Source organism: Kryptolebias marmoratus, linkage group LG15 (assembly GCF_001649575.2).
Source record: "Kryptolebias marmoratus isolate JLee-2015 linkage group LG15, ASM164957v2, whole genome shotgun sequence".
NCBI lineage: Eukaryota > Metazoa > Chordata > Actinopteri > Cyprinodontiformes > Rivulidae > Kryptolebias > Kryptolebias marmoratus.
In genome coordinates this window covers 13,919,061-13,935,835 of record NC_051444.1, presented here as the reverse complement: position 1 = coordinate 13,935,835, position 16,775 = coordinate 13,919,061, and the positions used below count along the sequence as shown (strand labels likewise).

General features: G+C 44.1%; 2 protein-coding genes across 3 annotated transcripts in view; both read left to right on the top strand.

Moving 5' to 3' along the window:
* The window catches only part of fam214a (family with sequence similarity 214 member A), a 34,215-nt gene extending 23,759 nt beyond the window's left edge, over nt 1-10,456 (top strand). Inside the window, exons 2-12 of one of the 2 annotated variants that reach the window (XM_017418715.3) lie at nt 476-660; nt 1,071-1,267; nt 2,699-2,824; nt 3,055-4,894; nt 5,350-5,478; nt 6,171-6,259; nt 7,823-7,919; nt 8,104-8,262; nt 8,427-8,495; nt 8,852-9,051; nt 9,152-10,456. In XM_017418715.3, the coding sequence (XP_017274204.1) occupies nt 476-660; nt 1,071-1,267; nt 2,699-2,824; nt 3,055-4,894; nt 5,350-5,478; nt 6,171-6,259; nt 7,823-7,919; nt 8,104-8,262; nt 8,427-8,495; nt 8,852-9,051; nt 9,152-9,305 (3,245 nt within the window). In that variant the 3' untranslated portion in view covers nt 9,306-10,456. The remainder of the gene's footprint in view (nt 1-475; nt 661-1,070; nt 1,268-2,698; nt 2,825-3,054; nt 4,895-5,349; nt 5,479-6,170; nt 6,260-7,822; nt 7,920-8,103; nt 8,263-8,426; nt 8,496-8,851; nt 9,052-9,151) is intronic. The other variant, XM_025006460.2, reaches the window with a different exon arrangement.
* A 1,202-nt stretch (nt 10,457-11,658) lies between these two features.
* Nucleotides 11,659-15,966, top strand: arpp19a (cAMP-regulated phosphoprotein 19a). Its single transcript, XM_017418716.3, has 3 exons — nt 11,659-11,858; nt 13,253-13,375; nt 14,574-15,966. The coding sequence occupies exons 1-3, from the start codon at nt 11,802-11,804 to the stop codon at nt 14,742-14,744; spliced, it is 351 nt and encodes a 116-aa protein (XP_017274205.1). The 5' UTR covers nt 11,659-11,801; the 3' UTR covers nt 14,745-15,966.
* The last annotated feature ends 809 nt before the right edge of the window (nt 15,967-16,775 follow it).

Here is a 16,775-nt window from a genome sequence, read left to right as displayed (position 1 = left end):
AAAATTAAACGAAATAAACATTTGAAATATGAGTTTGTATGTAATGTATGAATATAATATACAAGTTTCACTTTTTAAATGGAATTACTGAAATCAATCTACTTTTTCATGATATTCTAATTTTATGACCAGCACCTGTATGTATATATATATATAATTTTTTTATATATAATTTTTTTTTTTTTTTTTTTTTAAGCGGCCAAACTGGAAAAGTTGTGTCATCCTCCGCCATCCCCCACACCCCTTCCCCAAACAATCCTCCTCAGCAGATTTAAATAACCACATCCAGCTGAGCAAAACCCTAAACAAACACATCCAAACCTGCATCAGGAAAGCACAGACTGCTGTTTTTATTTTTATTATTGCCTCAGGATCCGTCACATATAAGGCAAATTCATATTTGTTGTGTTTAGTCCAATTGTTTCCTTTCTGCTTGGCTGATTCTTCTAACCTTCTGCCTCTGTTTCTTGTTCAGATGCAACAGAGGAGTTTTTCGAGTATGACGCCGAGGAGTTCCTGGTGTTCCTGACCTTGCTGATCACAGAGGGAAGGACGCCGGAATATTCTGTGAAAGGCAGGACTGAGGGGCTGCACTGTCCTCCAGCCCAGTCAGCCATGCCGCCGCTTCACAAACACGAATGCAGCGACAAACTTCCTCAGGTGCCACAACTGCACACAAATCAGTGTTCACACACTCCTTTAGGTTGAAGCTGAGGGCAGGTTGTCCTCGTTTTATTAGAGGCTGTTTTTTTGTGGTGATAATGTCAATATTAAATCAGCCTTTGCTGTTATGAAAATGTTTGGGTAGTAGAAGGCGAGTATGGACACAAAAGAAGGAATCCAGGAAAGCCATAAAGTTGCGTTTGTACTTTTATGGTCTCTGGAATAGCTAAGCAGAACACAAATAATAAAAAAATGGGTTTTAAATACTTTGAGGTTGGATGAAAAACCAACATTCCTTCAGCCTAAAGTAAAGCTCCCTCGAGTCTCATTTGCTTTGTCCCTGAATTTCAAAGCGTCGTTGACGTTTACTAACCCTCCTTTTTCTGCCGCCACGTGTGTGCGTCCAGTGTCGGCAAGCGAGGCGGACCCGTTCGGAGGTGATCCTGCTCTGGAGGAACAACATCCCCATCATGATCGAGGTCATGCTGCTGCCAGACTGTTGCTACGGCGACGAGTGCCCCCCAAGCGACCCCATCAGTGACCCAGTCATCAAGCAAGATGCGTTGCTGTTAGAGAGGTGGACCCTGCAGGCGGTTCCAAGACAGTAAGACACACACACAGACAAACACACAGCTCGGACAGTTTCAAATTATATATCTGGCCTACATGAGAAAAGTGCACTTTTTGCGAGTGTAATGAGCTCATTTTGACTTTTCGACTTGTTCATGCAGTTCATGATATTTTAAGGACAAAGAACGTCTTGTGCAAAGCTCCCACACTGCAAGTGGCCTGATTGGTGTATTATACAGGAACAGGAACACAAGCTGCACAAAAACAAGACCAACAACAAGAAGTTTTAAGTAAAATGTTGAGGAGAAAATGTAAGCAAAGGTTTAAATTTATCATAGAATTTTAAAAGTAGAGATAAAGACATTATTGTAAAGGTCAAAACAGTGGACAAAAAAAGTGGACTAAGTGCTTGTAGTGTGCTCAGATTTGTTGATTTTTTTCACAAAGACTTAACATCTGTCATAAAATGTTAAAGTTGTTTAATTCTACATAGTTTCTTTACAGCAGTGATTTATTTTTATACTAATGCCAAAATATGAAAGTAGGTCTGCAAAAGGGGATGAGAAAAGGCAAAGAAATGAACACTTTAGTTAAGTAAACTTTGGTTTTGCTCTGAAACCGTGAGAAACCGTGTTTTGAGTGTTTCCACCACTTGTCACAGTGTCTCTGTATACATTCGGTGTTGGAACTGCGGCTAAATGACAAAATCTAGAGAAAGTATTCAGCCGTCTGCAACATTCTAAACGTTGATACTATAAAGCCTCCTCTCTGGCCATTAAACCAGCTCTGTTGGTGTATGGATGCAGGACCTAGAGGTGTTTGCCGCTGGGATTTTCACAGCAGATCCTTTGGGTCGTTTGTGCTGCATGGAAGGGGGCTTATTCCTGCACATCCCACGGATATTTGATTGGATTGGGAGCTGGGGAGTTTGGAGGCAAAGTCACATCCTTGAGCTCTTTGTTGTGTTCTTTAAGTTGTTCATAAGCAGTTTTTGTGGCGTGGCAGACCATTTATTACAGCTGGGAGATGCTGCTGCTGTGTAGGGGGTGTCCTTTTTTTGTAACAGTGTCAATGTAGCTGTACAACTTTGGTGATGTAACCTAAAACATGCCTGTAGATTATGGTATTTTTAGGCATTATGGCAAAACACAATGTAATTAACTTTTTTTTTATCCCACAAATCCTCAAGACTGCTGGCGCAAAGAAATGTTTTGAAGTGATAAACAGAAAATGCAAAATAATAGTTAGTCGTTTTTTTCCCCCTTTCTTTTCTCTCATCTTAGCACTTGGGGGTTAATTAACCCGACAGATTGGCCCACTTTTCTCACAAATACAAGTACAAACAGGGGAGGATCTTTTTGAAGAAAAAAAATAAAAGAGAACAACATGCATCCCCTGACCATTTTCTCATTAACCTGACATACTGGCACACTTCCATCTCCTTTTTAACTGTGTTTTTTAATAGAAGCGGTGATCGTTTCATTGAGGAGAAAACCCTGCTATTGGCTGTTCGCTCCTACGTCTTCTTCTCCCAGCTCAGCGCCTGGCTCAGTGCCTCCCATGGCATCGTCCCCAGGAACATCCTGTACAGGTCAGACATTAACGCTCACTGACACTGTTGGGCTTTTCTGTACTGCTGTCAAACAAAAGTATTAGAGCGGCAGGAAACAAGCTAAGGTTGAGTTCGTGTTGAATTTATAAGGAAGGGTTGAATCTTGTGTACCGTTTGGTTCAAAAATTCAATTATGGTTCTGACAGGCTCTAGGATTAAAGGTAACAGTTCCCTTTTTTTTAAAAGATCTCATTATTTTTGTTCGATAGGATCAGTGCTGCTGATGAAGATTTGGTGTGGCAGTTTTCCCAGCCGCCATCAGAGCACATTTTTCCTGTCCCTAACGTGTCCCAGAGCGTTGCCCTGCAGGTCCGTGTTCAGTCGCTCCCTCGACAGCCCACCTATCCCACTCTGGCCTGTAGCATCCACACCGGCCTGCCTCCGATCTACAGCAAGACGCCCAGCCTCAGCCCGAACCTCAACAGCCATGGTGGCCTGCCCACCCTCAGAAAGAGTCCGGACCCCAGCAAAGACACCGTTCACCACAACGCTAACATGTTCGGCAAGAGCTCCGGCTCCGTGTCTGGCCGTCTCCTCAATGGTTTACCTATCCCCAATCTACCTATCAACAACATCCCCATTAACAGCCTTCCTCACACTGCGGCGCCACATCCGTACAGTAAGAAGGAGCCTGGTGACAACCACACGTATCACAACGGAGAGCTCCCCCAGGTCAGCATCCCCCATCGTCAGGGCTCACCCCTGTTCCACAGGTCCTCTCACTCCCCCACACCCTCCCGCTCTCACTCCCCCTCCCCGCTTCCCACAAGCAAAGCGGGAAAGTGGCTGTACTCGACCCTCAATGGTTCGTCCGACCCCTCGCAGGTGGATGAATTCGGTTCTAGTACCAACAACTCTGAAAGGTCAAAGGGTCCTATCCCTGAGCCACTGAGAGCTTTTAAGAATTTCTCCATGGCGGAGTCACCCCGCTGCCCCTCTCCACGGCCTGCCGCAAATGAGACGAATCCTTTGATTGGCTCGCTGCTGCAGGAGAGGCAAGAAGTTATCGCTAGAATTGCACAAAGGCTCAACTTCTGTGACCCGACGGCACCGCCGCTCCCTCCCGGCCTGTTTGCTTCCGACAACCCTCCCAAAGCCATGTGGGGCAGCAACCACGACAACACCGCTGCCGGTAAGACCAAAGAACCCGAAGTACCCCCTTATGAGTCCGTGGGACGTGGGTGGCCCGGCCCGTTCAACACACCTGTGACTGAAACTAATTTTGTCAAACGGGAGACGTCCTCCCCTAAACCTGCAGCCTGCAGGAAGCTGAAAATGAATGAGACGGGAAGCCGAGAGGAGGAGAGGAAAGGAGACGAGACGCACAGAGAGAAGGACAGAGACAGCTCCCTCATTGCCCAGGCGGTGCAAGACATCACCAGGCTCATCCAGGAGAGACTGTCCGTCTCCTCTTTGTCCCCCAGGCACAGCAGGAGCAGCAGCCCCCTGCAACACATGTGCACGACAGTCACACACACCGTGCGCACATACTCACACCCCACACACATTCCACAAGCATCACACACTGCCAGCAATGGCTACACCAACGGCCACGTACCCAGCCACGAACCTCACAGAGACGGCGTGCACAACGCCGCCCCGCACACGCCCGTTTGCACAGACAAGCCCCAAGCTGGACCGAGGGCCGAATGCCATTCTCCCCGAGTCCATAATGGTGCTCAGTTTACACTTGAAGAAGCCTCCCTCAACGGCCAGTTTGACGCCCAGGCTGGCCAGCGTTTACGAGCTTCCCCGCAGAAAAAGCTCCGAGTCAGGACACTCAGCAGCCATGAAACCCCCTCTGCCTCCCCTGTCCATGAGATCAGACCAAGAAATGCCCAGATATTCAGCTGGAATCACGATGATGCCATCCCAGCTACGAACTGTAACAGAAACAACAGCAAGCCTCAGCCTCAGACCCAGACGCAGATACAGATACAGAACTGTGTGGCAGCTCCGGGTTCTGCTCTGCAGGATGAGAACCAGGTGCCCTCGGATTCTGGCTCCAGCACATCCAGTCCAGACACGACTCCAACGCCATCAGTTCTCGTAAGATATATATTTAAACCATATTTAGCCAAATACATTTATATTTTTAGGATTTTTTTTATGCATGTGTGTAATAAATGTCTGCATTGAAAAAATAAGAGGAGGTTTGGACTTTTAGAGTTTAAAAAGTGTAGAAAACTTGATTTTGAATAAACCCTTTAGTTCTAGTCTTTATGCCTCGCAAACTGCTCATAGACCTGCAGTCCTGAAAATAATGTGAAGTTTATGAGCAAGAAGGTGAATAGACTTAGTTCCTGAAACGACAAACATTTCATTTGTGTTTCATTTTCCGTTGAAGATGTAACTTTTTTTGGTTTGTTTTACACTGAACAACTCTGAGGGAAACTACTTCCTGATTTAAGTTTTGTTCTGTCTGGTATCATAATTTTAGCACTGTTGAGGTTTTTGTCTTCACTTCCACGCTGTCCTAATCAGTCTTCGTCTATGTCCTGCAGCGTCCCCACAGCCCCTCCTCGCCTCTGCGCCCGTGCAACAGCTGGAAGAAGCAGAACCGCCACTCATTAGACGCCACGGCTACCAAGGCCTTCCACCCGTGCACTGGCCTGCCGCTGCTCTCCAGCCCCGTAAGAGACACGCGCGCTCTCACGCTCGTCACCGTGTACGCGGGCACTCTCGGCTTCTGGCTTTCAGCATTTGTTGCGCCGATCCTGCATTCACGTGTAGGCGCACAGAGCGGCCGTCGTGGGCGTTCATGTATTTGTCATAACGACACTCTCACTACTCTTTTTTTCCAAGCCAAGAAAAACCGAAACACTCCGCACATTCACCAATAAATAAAAAAAAAATACTGTAAATGTTGGTCATTAAAAGACTGAAATATCTGCCAACTGTTTTTTTTTAATTGCTGCTGGGCTGCTAAGTGGTTATCTGGAGTTATTATACACACATAAATGGCACGCTGAAAGCCACGTGACTCATCTGTCCCTCATCAGTCATGTGAAGTAGTAAAAATTACTTTTACCATCCCAGTTTGATCACGTTACTCACATATAACCTCAAAAACACGCACACTCATGGGAACTCGAGCAACACACAAGTTCACACAAACACATTGACTCATACTGTAAAATACAGACATTTGTTGAGGTATGAAGAGTCCTTTAATGGTTTTTATGTTGAGCATCGTAAAACCGTTATCGTTTCATAATGAAAACATAGATTTATTAGTCTAACAAGCTTTAAATAGTGTTTTTTTTTTTCCTCATCAGGTACGTCTCAGCTGCCCCGTGTTAATCATGTTCTGTTTCTGCTGCAGGTTCCTCAGAGGAAAAATCAAACAGGTTACTTTGACCTGGACATCTCTCTGACTGGCTGTAAGGGTTTGCCTTGGTCTTCTGGGAAAAGGTACTAATTTTCTCACCTGGGATGGTTTTTTTTTTGTCATTTTGCTATAGCTGGAAAACTCAGTTTGTTCACCAGGCCAGGGTCAGGGAACCACAGTGATGTATACAGTTGTCCTTATATTTGATAATGACATGTATTTTCACCTCATTTGTCTACTTTTATGTTAAGGATAACTCTGTGTTTGATATTAGACACTTAAAGCGTTCCTTTTTGATGCTACGCCCACTTTTATGAGTAATCTAGATCGAGCGGGGGGTTCGCCGAAGTTAACCACGCCGAAATTCTTCGCAACAAAAGTCTCGCAGGACGTGGGTGAAATCTGCTGTCAGACTCTGAAAGGGAGGGGGCTGAAAAAGCGGGTATATTAATTAAAAGATAAAGCGCTTTATTATAAAATGCTTCACATTTAATTGAACCAAGCGTGCTGCATCCTAATTGCAAACAGAACATTCTGCCTCTCCAGAGGATAGTCGCTTCAGGATATGCCTCACACTAACTGTGAAGTAACGAAGCAAACAAACAAAAAAAAATTAGTTGGGGTACAATTATGAACGTGTTTCGTTTTAGCAAGCGGTTGAACTAAAAGCTGTGGGGGTGAGGGGGGGTTCCAGATAGCGGTGGATCAAACCACAGAGAGACATGGAAGGGTGGAAAGATAATTAGCACAAATGTTTTTAGTGGTTCTGCATATTTTTTGTTTTTTTTCCCTTCACGACGATAACTAGATAAGGTGCAAAGGAAATCACGCTGACGTAGCGTGCCCTGCAAATTAAACTTGTGGTCACATTTTGTTGCTAGGCACATGAAAGGTTTAAAACAATGTGATCAACACATTAACACTGTGTTATTTTTCTGCTATGATCGCAGGCTGTTTTAGGCACTTGAGGGCTCATATTTCCTGTGTTGGTTGTTTTAGTTTATTTGGTCTTACTTGTGTTATCACATTTATCGAATACATTTATAAGCCTGGTTGGAGGTTTTATGTTTGCCTGATGGCTTTTGGCAGAAAGGCTGCCTTGCACGAAGATCTTCGCCTGTGTGATGAGATCTAACAGCTCTCCAGAGAAAGATATCCCCACGCTGGCATCGGACGCAGCTCCGCTCCTCCGCGGCTGAGTCTCGAATCGCACGTGTTCGGCTGCAAATGGCAGTCGGAACCGAGCTGGCTGTGCGCACGCAGAGATTCATGCCTCTGCCTACACACAGCAGATGTGGGTGGAAGCTCGGCGCTGCTCTTTTATAAGGCAGATGTTTGGGGAGCGTGGAGCTCTGGGTTGAAAGTTAATTTTCAACCATCAAACGGCGTCTTTTGTCGTCTGATCAGAATTGTTATTTAAGATTTGATCACGTGACCGGTTGGCCTAGAAAGCCAGTTGTCTTGGTGACGGCTGTTTCTGTTTACAGCCAAATAAATCAGCCTGAGGTGTTTTTTTTTATCAGATCTGTGTTACAGGTGTATTCAGTCACACCGGGGATGTTTTGTCATTTAAAGTGACTTGCGATGCTTTTTACGTCACCCGTGGAGAACGAGTTGATCGAGCGTGTGTGGTTTTAACCCCTCAGGGTGTGTCCGAAGAGAGAAGGCGACACAGATGAGTCACAGCAGCTGTTCAGCGCCAGCGCTCCACCTGCCAGTCTCAGCCTGCTGGGAAACTTTGAGGTATAGCATCATCTGTTTTTCTGGACAATGGCTCCTATTCACTCACCCAAGTTTTTCTTCAGAGTTGAAAATCTGCACAGCTCTGTGCAGAAGCTGTCCATTTTCATGGCCGTAAAACTGTAAAAGTTTGTCACTGCTTTGAAGACGGACAGGAAATGTTTCATACTGAGCTCCGTGTCCTCAGGAGTGTGTGCTGAACTATCGCCTGGAGCCTTTAGGCACAGTGGAAGGTTTTACAGCCGAGGTGGGAGCCAGCGGATCCTTCTGCCCAAGTCACCTCACCTTACCTGTGGACGTGTTGTTCTACAGCGTCTCTGATGACAACGCTCCCTCACCATACATGGTGAGCTCACGTTTTTCCCTTTATAAACCAAAATACCCCCTTTTTCTTACCCCGCAAAGCTGAGCCTAGTGCTGAAATTGTCTTTAGTGCGTTTGTGTGCGAGTGTGTGAGCTCCTTTTGTATGCCTGCTTGTGACACCGTGACTGTCGTATGTTTTCTCACAGGGTGTGATAAACCTGGAGTCCCTGGGAAAAAGGGGCTACCGTGTACCTCCATCAGGAACCATTCAAGTGGTTAGGAATTTTTTTCACAGTAGTAGAAATGTTGTTCAAATGTTTGTGTCCATGGAGTGTTTTCCATTCCAGTGTGTTCATGGCACTGAGCTAAGAGCAGATTAAATCACTAAAGGAAACAGAGACTCCTAGTGGCTGTAATGGGAAGTTCATCCTGTAACAAAAAGCTCCAAGAGCTTGGCTTTCTGCTTATATTTTTGGAATTTGGAAAGTGTTTTCTTATATAAACTTTATTGCACTGTTTGGATGCTAGGTTCAGTGTGTTACTCACTTTTTATAGGCCATATAAAATTTGGTCTTACTGGATTGCAAACAGAGTTTAAAACCCTTCGAATTTTTCTGTTTCAATCTTTCAGACCTTATTCAACCCTAACAAGACGGTGGTAAAGATGTTTGTTGTGATGTACGATCTAAGAGCCATGCCAGCCGGTCACCAGACCTTCCTCCGCCAGAGAACCTTTTCTGTTCCCGTTCGCCGCGACTCAAACAATCACAGCAGCAGGAAGCCCCTCTCCCAGGGCCAAGTCCGCACCCTGCGCTACCTCGTTCATCTGAGGTGGGCGAGCTGCTGCTGGCTGGGAAAACACACACCCGGCTGCCGAGACGTCCTTTCTGCTCTGTTTGTTGATTCTCCTCCGTCTGCCGTCTCCCTCCAGGTTCCAGAGCTCGAAGTCCGGGAAGCTCTACCTTCACAGGGACATCCGTCTGCTGTTCTCCAGGAAGTCGATGGAGGTGGACAGCGGTGCTGCCTACGAGCTCCAGTCCTTCACAGAATCTCCCATCGACCCGCCGTTTTCTCCTCGCTGCTGAAGCTCGACGCCCCCTTTCGTCCATCCGGGTGCATCCATTACCGAAGCTTCAGTCACACCTCGATGCCAGCGATTGACTTTTATTCACCCCATCAGCTCATGGCTTGTAGTTTGGAAAGAGATGAGGTTTATGGATGACAGTCAGCAGGTCCCGCCTGTAGGCCGGTGTCCACGAACTGAAGTTTCATCCCGTCTGTCACCTGGAACTGACAGTGGGGTCGGCGAAGAGCCTGAGAGACTCATCGGAAATACACCTCGTTCTCTGTTTAGTGCACAACCTTGGAACAGGAGGGTTGGGTCAAAGTTAGTTGTCGGAAGAGTTTGTGATCCTGGTCAGAATATTGTTACCGTATTTAAAAGGATTTTTATTTTTTCATGCTGTTGTGTGAATCCTCTCCAGCGTCTGGCAGGAGAGCGGAGACCAGTGCTCGTCGTCCACAGAAGCAGTTTAGACACTTTAAATTTGTTCAGAGGAAATTAGGCTATTTTTCTCTGCTGACGCAAACAGATAAATCTCTATTTATTTACTCTCTAAATTCCTATTAACTCAAAGCAACACGGTTTTTTTGTTTTGTTTTGGGTTTTTTTGTTTAGTGAGATTCCTAATGTCCTTGAATATTTGACTGATTCAGCTAAATGTGAACTCAGTTGCGTGACCCCTGTGCGATTCCTGAGCTCGGAGCCGAGGGCGTGCACGCGGAGGAGAAAACCGGGTGCCAAGCTGTAGTGCAACACATCCCATGGACCACTGAAGAAGACAAACAAGCAATCACCATGAATTTCCCTAAAAACATCAGAGCAGGACATCAGAAGTGCACTGTGAATTTTTTTTTTTCCCCCCCTTTTTTTCTTTTTGGTTTTCATTAGAACTGGAAATGAAACAGAAAATAGTCATATTCTAATACTTTTGTACTGTTACAAAACCACTTTATTGGAAGTGTTGCAATAGAAAGAGTAATGTTAGTTTTAGTGTTTACACCGTTCACTTTCAGTTTACTTACCATCAGTTTATTTAATATTTAAATTAATATTTCAGTTACTACTTGTGACGTCTGTCATGCTAAGATGATGTAGTGCAAACTGTATATCATAGTGTGTATTTTTGACATTAATATTCAAATCTGAAAAAATATATCTCTATCTTCTAAAGCATTCTTGAAAATCTGCTGTCTCCTTTTTTGTGTTTCCTTCCCCTCGCCGGGTTCCCTGTACTTCAGCTGCAATTCAGTATTGAGAAACTCAGTGCGCTTTCAAAACAACTTCATTTACAGTGACCTAAAGAGGTGCAAATGACAACACTGTTTTCACAATCTTACTGTGTTGAAAGACTTGGTGTTTGTGGGGGTGACAGGTGACTTTTCAGCAGATTGCATCGATTTGAACCAGTCAGAAATCACAAACTCACTGTAGTACGTAAAATAACACTAATTCCTGGATTTGATATCCAGTGCTGATTCATTGACTGTCATGTAAAGGCAGTAACACATGATGCAGCTGTAAGATAATACCAGATATGTAACAAATAACTTTGTAAAACAGCCCAATCCTTGTTTCTCAGCACAAACTCCTCATAAATTCAGTGTTGAAAGAACGATAGCTTGGACTGACTGCGCAGCCAAACGACCTGCGTGGGCACTTTGCAATCTTTCAGCTGATCGTGACCAAAGTCAAATGTGAGTCTATCTGTCTGATGACTAAAACACAATGTGGTTCCATGCACACCAGCAAAATGACTGGATAAAAAAAGAGAAAAGATCCAAGGTTTGGCAATGGCTTAAAGTCCAGAACACAACCAGATTTTAGGGGTGTGCAAAGCTCAAACTGAAGCTAGGTTGTAAACTCCTTCCACAAGGTGAGACTTTAAACCTGTGGTGTCCAATCCTTGTCCTGAAGGGACACCATCTTGCATGTTTTATGTGTTTCTCTGGTTTGACACAACTGATTTGAATGACTGAGAGATAAACAAGCTAATTTCATACTTGAGAACCTGTTGAAAATCAGGGAATCAACTAATACATGCAGGATAGTGGCCCTCCAGGACCAAGGATTGGACACCACTGCTTCAAACCCTGCCTGTATGATCACACATTATGTCAGCTATCACTTATGTCTATCTGGGAAATTGAAGAATATTCTCTATAAGACGCCCTGAATGAAGATCTAATATTGGGGACTTTTTTAAAGAGCTGCGCTGTGTTAATCAGAGCAGCATCCTTCATGTTTGAGGATTAGCGACGGGATTTCGTGGCAGCACATGGCCTCGACAGCTGATCCGTTTCGTGTTACGCAATCCCCAACTCGCAGCGTGCGGGTGCACGGCAGGAACTGGATCGCGCTCCGTGACGTCGTATTTATTTTTTATTTTTTAAAGCGGGAGCGAGCCTTTAGCAGCTCGGCGGCGGCAGTGGTGTGTGTGTTGGCTACAGAAAGTCAAAACAGCGGATTATTTTCCCCCTCTCGAACTATTGAGCAGTGCCTTGATCGAGCTCACTTAGAAATGTCGGGAGATAACGAGGAGACGCAGACCGCAGAGGAGACGTCGGTGGAGGAGACGGTAACTGTGCGGCTGGAACACTTAGCCGAAGCGGAGCGTCGTTGACTTCTAACAGCTACCTGTAACGTTTAGCCTGGTCCACCAGCGCGCGTCATTGTTGACATATCAGCTAAAGCTAGCAACCAGACCCTTAACCAAACACAACACCTTCGTTATGTATGACTCAGCAGCCTCGACGACAGCAGCCTTTTTTCGGGGGGCTGAGGCTGGTGTGTGAATATATATGCCGCTGTGAATGTCTGCCCTGTTAGCTAGCGCTAGCTGCTAACTGTCATTCTCACACTGGCTAAATGCTAGCGGTAGCTTAGCTTAACACCGATGTTCTGCCTGCTTCGGACAATGTTAAACACCAAGCTTGTACTGAAACCTCTTAAAAGGGCTTTGGGAATAAAACCTGACTCGACAAGAGGTTTATTTTTTGTCCATTTCATCGCGTTTCACTGAATGTTAGCTTGTACAGTCGGTGTTGGTGAGGCGGTAAAGAAAACTCGCGCACTTTTGTATGTTTATCTTTAGATAAATTGGATATTAGATACTGTTCAGCCCTAGTGTAATGACCTCTTCATATTAAGGGGTCATCTTTGAAAACAGCTGGGACCACTGGACCTCTGAAGGTCTGGTGTGGTTTCTGTCATTAAGCTGTCATTGGGAGGTTCAGATTAGGTTTCGAGGTGGGGCCTCCACGTGTTTGACTTGTTTGAGCTCAAACTGCAAAGGCTCCCAGCCTTGGTCCTCAGGGCTCACTTTCCTGCGTGTTTAGCTGTGGTCCTACTCCAAACAGAACCAGATCCAAAAACTGCGGGGCTTTTTTGTTTTGGTGTGAAGTATGTGTCAGAGTAACATCTGGGGACCCAAGCTTTTACATTTAAACGTTGCTCAGAAGCATCAAATTGTTTTACTTCCTTACTGCGGTGTCTTCCCTTCATTATTTTTGTGTCCAGAGTCTGCGCACTAGAGATCCCCTACTTCCTCCTCTCCCACAGGCTAGCATGGCCTTACATGACCCTCCTTTTAAACATGAATTAACTTATTACAGTTAAACATGTTAGAAAGAAAATAACATTTGAAGTCCTGTTTGTTAGGACTTAAAACTTGGACTGTGTGGATGTTGTTGGTCTTCTGTCCGCTGTTTACGGTGTCCAGCTTTAATTCATGTCGAAGGTCCTGACGGCTGAAGAACAGAAGCAGTCCTTGTCTTTGCAGAATGCTTGTTATTTTAAAACATTTTTCAGGAGAAAAAAAGGGCTCACTGGATTTGCTTAAACGTTATCCCTTTCAAATGAACGTTTCTGGGTTTTTTTTTTTCCCAGCCTCTAGTCTAAAATTGCTCTAATATATGTTATATATTTTGGCTGCACTGCACCCCGGTGTGTCATTTTTCTTCTGGTTTTCAGGAAGTGCAGGACAAGGTGATCAGTCCTGAGAAAGCAGAGGAGGCCAAACTGAAGGCCAGATATCCAAATTTAGGGAACAAGCCCGGAGGCTCCGATTTGCTCCGCAAGCGCTTGCAGAAGGGGGTGAGTTAATTTCTCGTGTTTGCCCGAGGCTAGTCAACATCTCTTACAGCGTCTGCATTGTATGGACTCTCGGTTCGTATCAATGTTTTCTCCAGAATGCTGGTTAACACTGAGATCTTTGATTTCTCGCTGCAGAAACCTAAAGATATTAATCATACGGTTGAGAAAAGCAACCAACCAAAAATAAACTCCCCAGTTGGACAGCTGGAAACGCTTGTTTTTGTGTGATTTTTAACGATAAAAAGACTGCTGTAACTAGGGAATGGGAAATTTTCTGTTCAGTGTTGTAAAAATTGTGACTGGTCACCGGAGAAAACAGGCATTTACAAGAGACGCCTCTGGATCCTCAGAGTTCTGTAGCTTGTAAACGGGTTTGTTTGTTTGTTTCGTGTTGTGTTGTTTTTTTTTTTAAAGCGGCAACAAAATCCAAAACAGTAAATTGGTAATTTGAGTTTTTATTTCATGTCACAAATGTGTCTGTTAGAGCTACATTTGTAAATTTTGAGGGAAATAAGAAAGCTAAAGGTTATGACTGAGTAATGAAAAAGACAAAAAGGTAAATTAGATTATGTGCTTACATTCCCATGTTGAGTGAGATAAAAGAGGAAGCACTGAACCTTCTTTCCTGAGCATTTAGATGGTTTGAACAGCTTTTATCAAAGCAGACACCTATAGATGCTTTCAGGTCTTTTCACTCCTAAAACAAACAAATAAAAACTTTTACATCCGATCCTGAGACTCTTACCAGGCTCCAGTTAATCTCCTAAAAGTGGAGTCTGACTAAAATGTGTTGTTTGGTCTAGTTTTTTTTTTTTTTTTTTCATTTTAACCTTTTGTTGAAATTTTCTTCATACAATAAAACGAGTGAAGACTATAAAATAAAAGCTGTTCATGTTATCTATATAAGGGGTAACAAACAAAACAACCACTCCTTTTATTTTGCTTACAGTATCTCCCTTTCGTCCTTCATTACCTCAACATAACTGCAGCGTAGTCACAACCACAGTAACCAAGTTTATCATTTAAAGTAAATATTTTCTCTTAAAACAACATTGCTTCATACAGCAACAAGGACTCTGTTTTACAGTGTAGCTTTTAAAACAAAATCCATCAGTTTCTGGCTTTTATTTTATTACCCACGCTGCTTCTTTTGTTTTGTTTTTTGTAATTCAGAGTCCGTTTTTCTCTCTCTCTGCAGCAAAAATACTTTGACTCCGGCGACTACAACATGGCCAAAGCGAAGATAAAGAACAAACAGCTGCCAGCAGCGGCGCCAGAGAAGACTGAGATCACAGGGGACCACATTCCCACCCCTCAGGACCTGCCCCAAAGGAAACCCTCTCTGGTGGCGAGTAAACTGGCAGGTTGATCCAGGCGCAGCGCCTCCTGGCCCCACGACCCGCTCCACCGAAGTCTCAGAGCTGTAACTTTACCTCTCCCACCCTCCCTCCCTCCCTCCACCCGAACCCACACCTGGCACCCCACTGAACTGCTCACCTGATCGCTTCAAGGGACGTTTCCTCCTCGTTCCCGCCTCACCTGGCCCCCAGTCTGCCCCACAACCGACTCTTTACTTTTCTTCCCTTCGTGTTTTCTCTTTACTTCCATGTAAGATACGGCGTGCGTGTGGCGAACGGTCTGCGTCTGAATCGTGAAGGACTCTTTACCGGTGAGGGATGGAGCAGCAGGGACTACAACCCAGTGGTTTCCACTGCTTCAGCATGGAGTTCAGGATCCTTCAGATGGAAAGCGTGCATGCGTGTGTCTGTACCTTTTTGTACATATTTGTCCGGCACATGGGGCTGGCGTTGGCATTTTAGAAAGCTCTTCATCCAATTCGCGTGTTATTCACTGTATGTTCCTCTTTTAAACGACGGTGCTGTTGAGAGATGGAAAGCACTAAATCTAGAGACCAAGTTCAGTTTCGTTAACACTTTCCGTGTCCGTATTACTAATGAGGACAACGCTTTTATGGATCCGCATGTGTGGGTACCCCGGCTGCAAACCTCACTGTGTTTTTTAATTCATTAAAAGAACAGGTAGATATTTAAACTGACGCTTTAAATTAATGTACAGAAGAGCTTGGCTGCAGGTAGACGGTTCGTTCAGGACATCTTGGGACTCTGAGGTGTTTTAACGATGGAAGAGCTGCAGAGCTGGAAGTTTGAACAGCGTCTGGTGCCTCGCGTTCTTCCACCGGGGTCGCAGCTGTCATGAATGAATCATCTGGCTCGCAGAGGGGTTGAGGGGTGTAATAAAACCTAAAAGATAAATCCATGTAAGTAGTGGGGAGAGGACCAGCCCTTGCATCCTGTAAAGCTGTGCCAGTATAACTCAACGATTTAAAGAATATTTACTAGCAACGGGTCGTGTAAAAACTCCAGGAAAGACCTTGTGTAATTCTAAGTTAAAGTAGTTTTAAGCCCTTTTTCGTTGTGCTTTTCAAGGCGTCATCACTGACAGGACTTCCCTGCGACGGGGTGGATCGAAGCCAGCACGACGTCTGTGTGAGCCGTGCATGTACAAGGCCGCCCCGCTGTCACAACGTGCCATTTTGTTTTGTAAATAAACTAGTTTTGCACAAATGTTCATTCATTGCGTCCTGTGGTTTGCTTTTAAATACAATAAATTATTAAAAATGGGGGAAAAAATGTCCAATTTCCTTGTATTTTTTTTTTAAGTTTTAAAATTTGGTAAACTCTTTAGCTCAGCATCAAAAATCATAGGTTAAAAAGAAGTTAATGCGCTTATTTTTCATCCTCTGACCATTTTCCTCCTTTTTAAGAACAAGCTGCACAGTGTGTTTGTCAGGTGAGATGTGAGCGGGAAAAAAAAGCCAAAGTCTAAAAAAATGTGTCAATCTTGAGGACCGCAGGCCAAATCTGGCCCTTGCTCACATTCTGTTTGGCCCCAAAGATATTTTAAATGTAAAATAGTTTTATTGCTTCTCATTTTGCCTGAGAAAACCGAGCATGCTGTACTTAATTCAGACAGATCATGACAACTGGCCAACACTGAAGAAAAATAAGGAATTTTTTTTTAATAATCTTTGATTTTGAGGTACAAAAATCGATGGAGAACGTCATCTTGATGAAATTGCAGCCAAGAAAACATGTATGTCTGAGCGGCAGAGAATCATCTTTTTCTGTTTTTGCTCCTTATTTTAAAGTCAAAAATTCAGATTTATTTAATGGATTGTGATAAAGTGTGTTACTACTAAGAAAAATAAAACGAAGAAGGTCATGATAGAAAAGCAAAGGAAACTAATATAAATGTCTTTTTATATTAGATTTTTTTTTCTTTATTTTTTTGGCTGCATATGTCATTGAGAAAGGATAATTTTTAGTTCTAAATGAATAAGTTGTTACATCTAAAGAAGCAAGATAAGTTTATATATTTT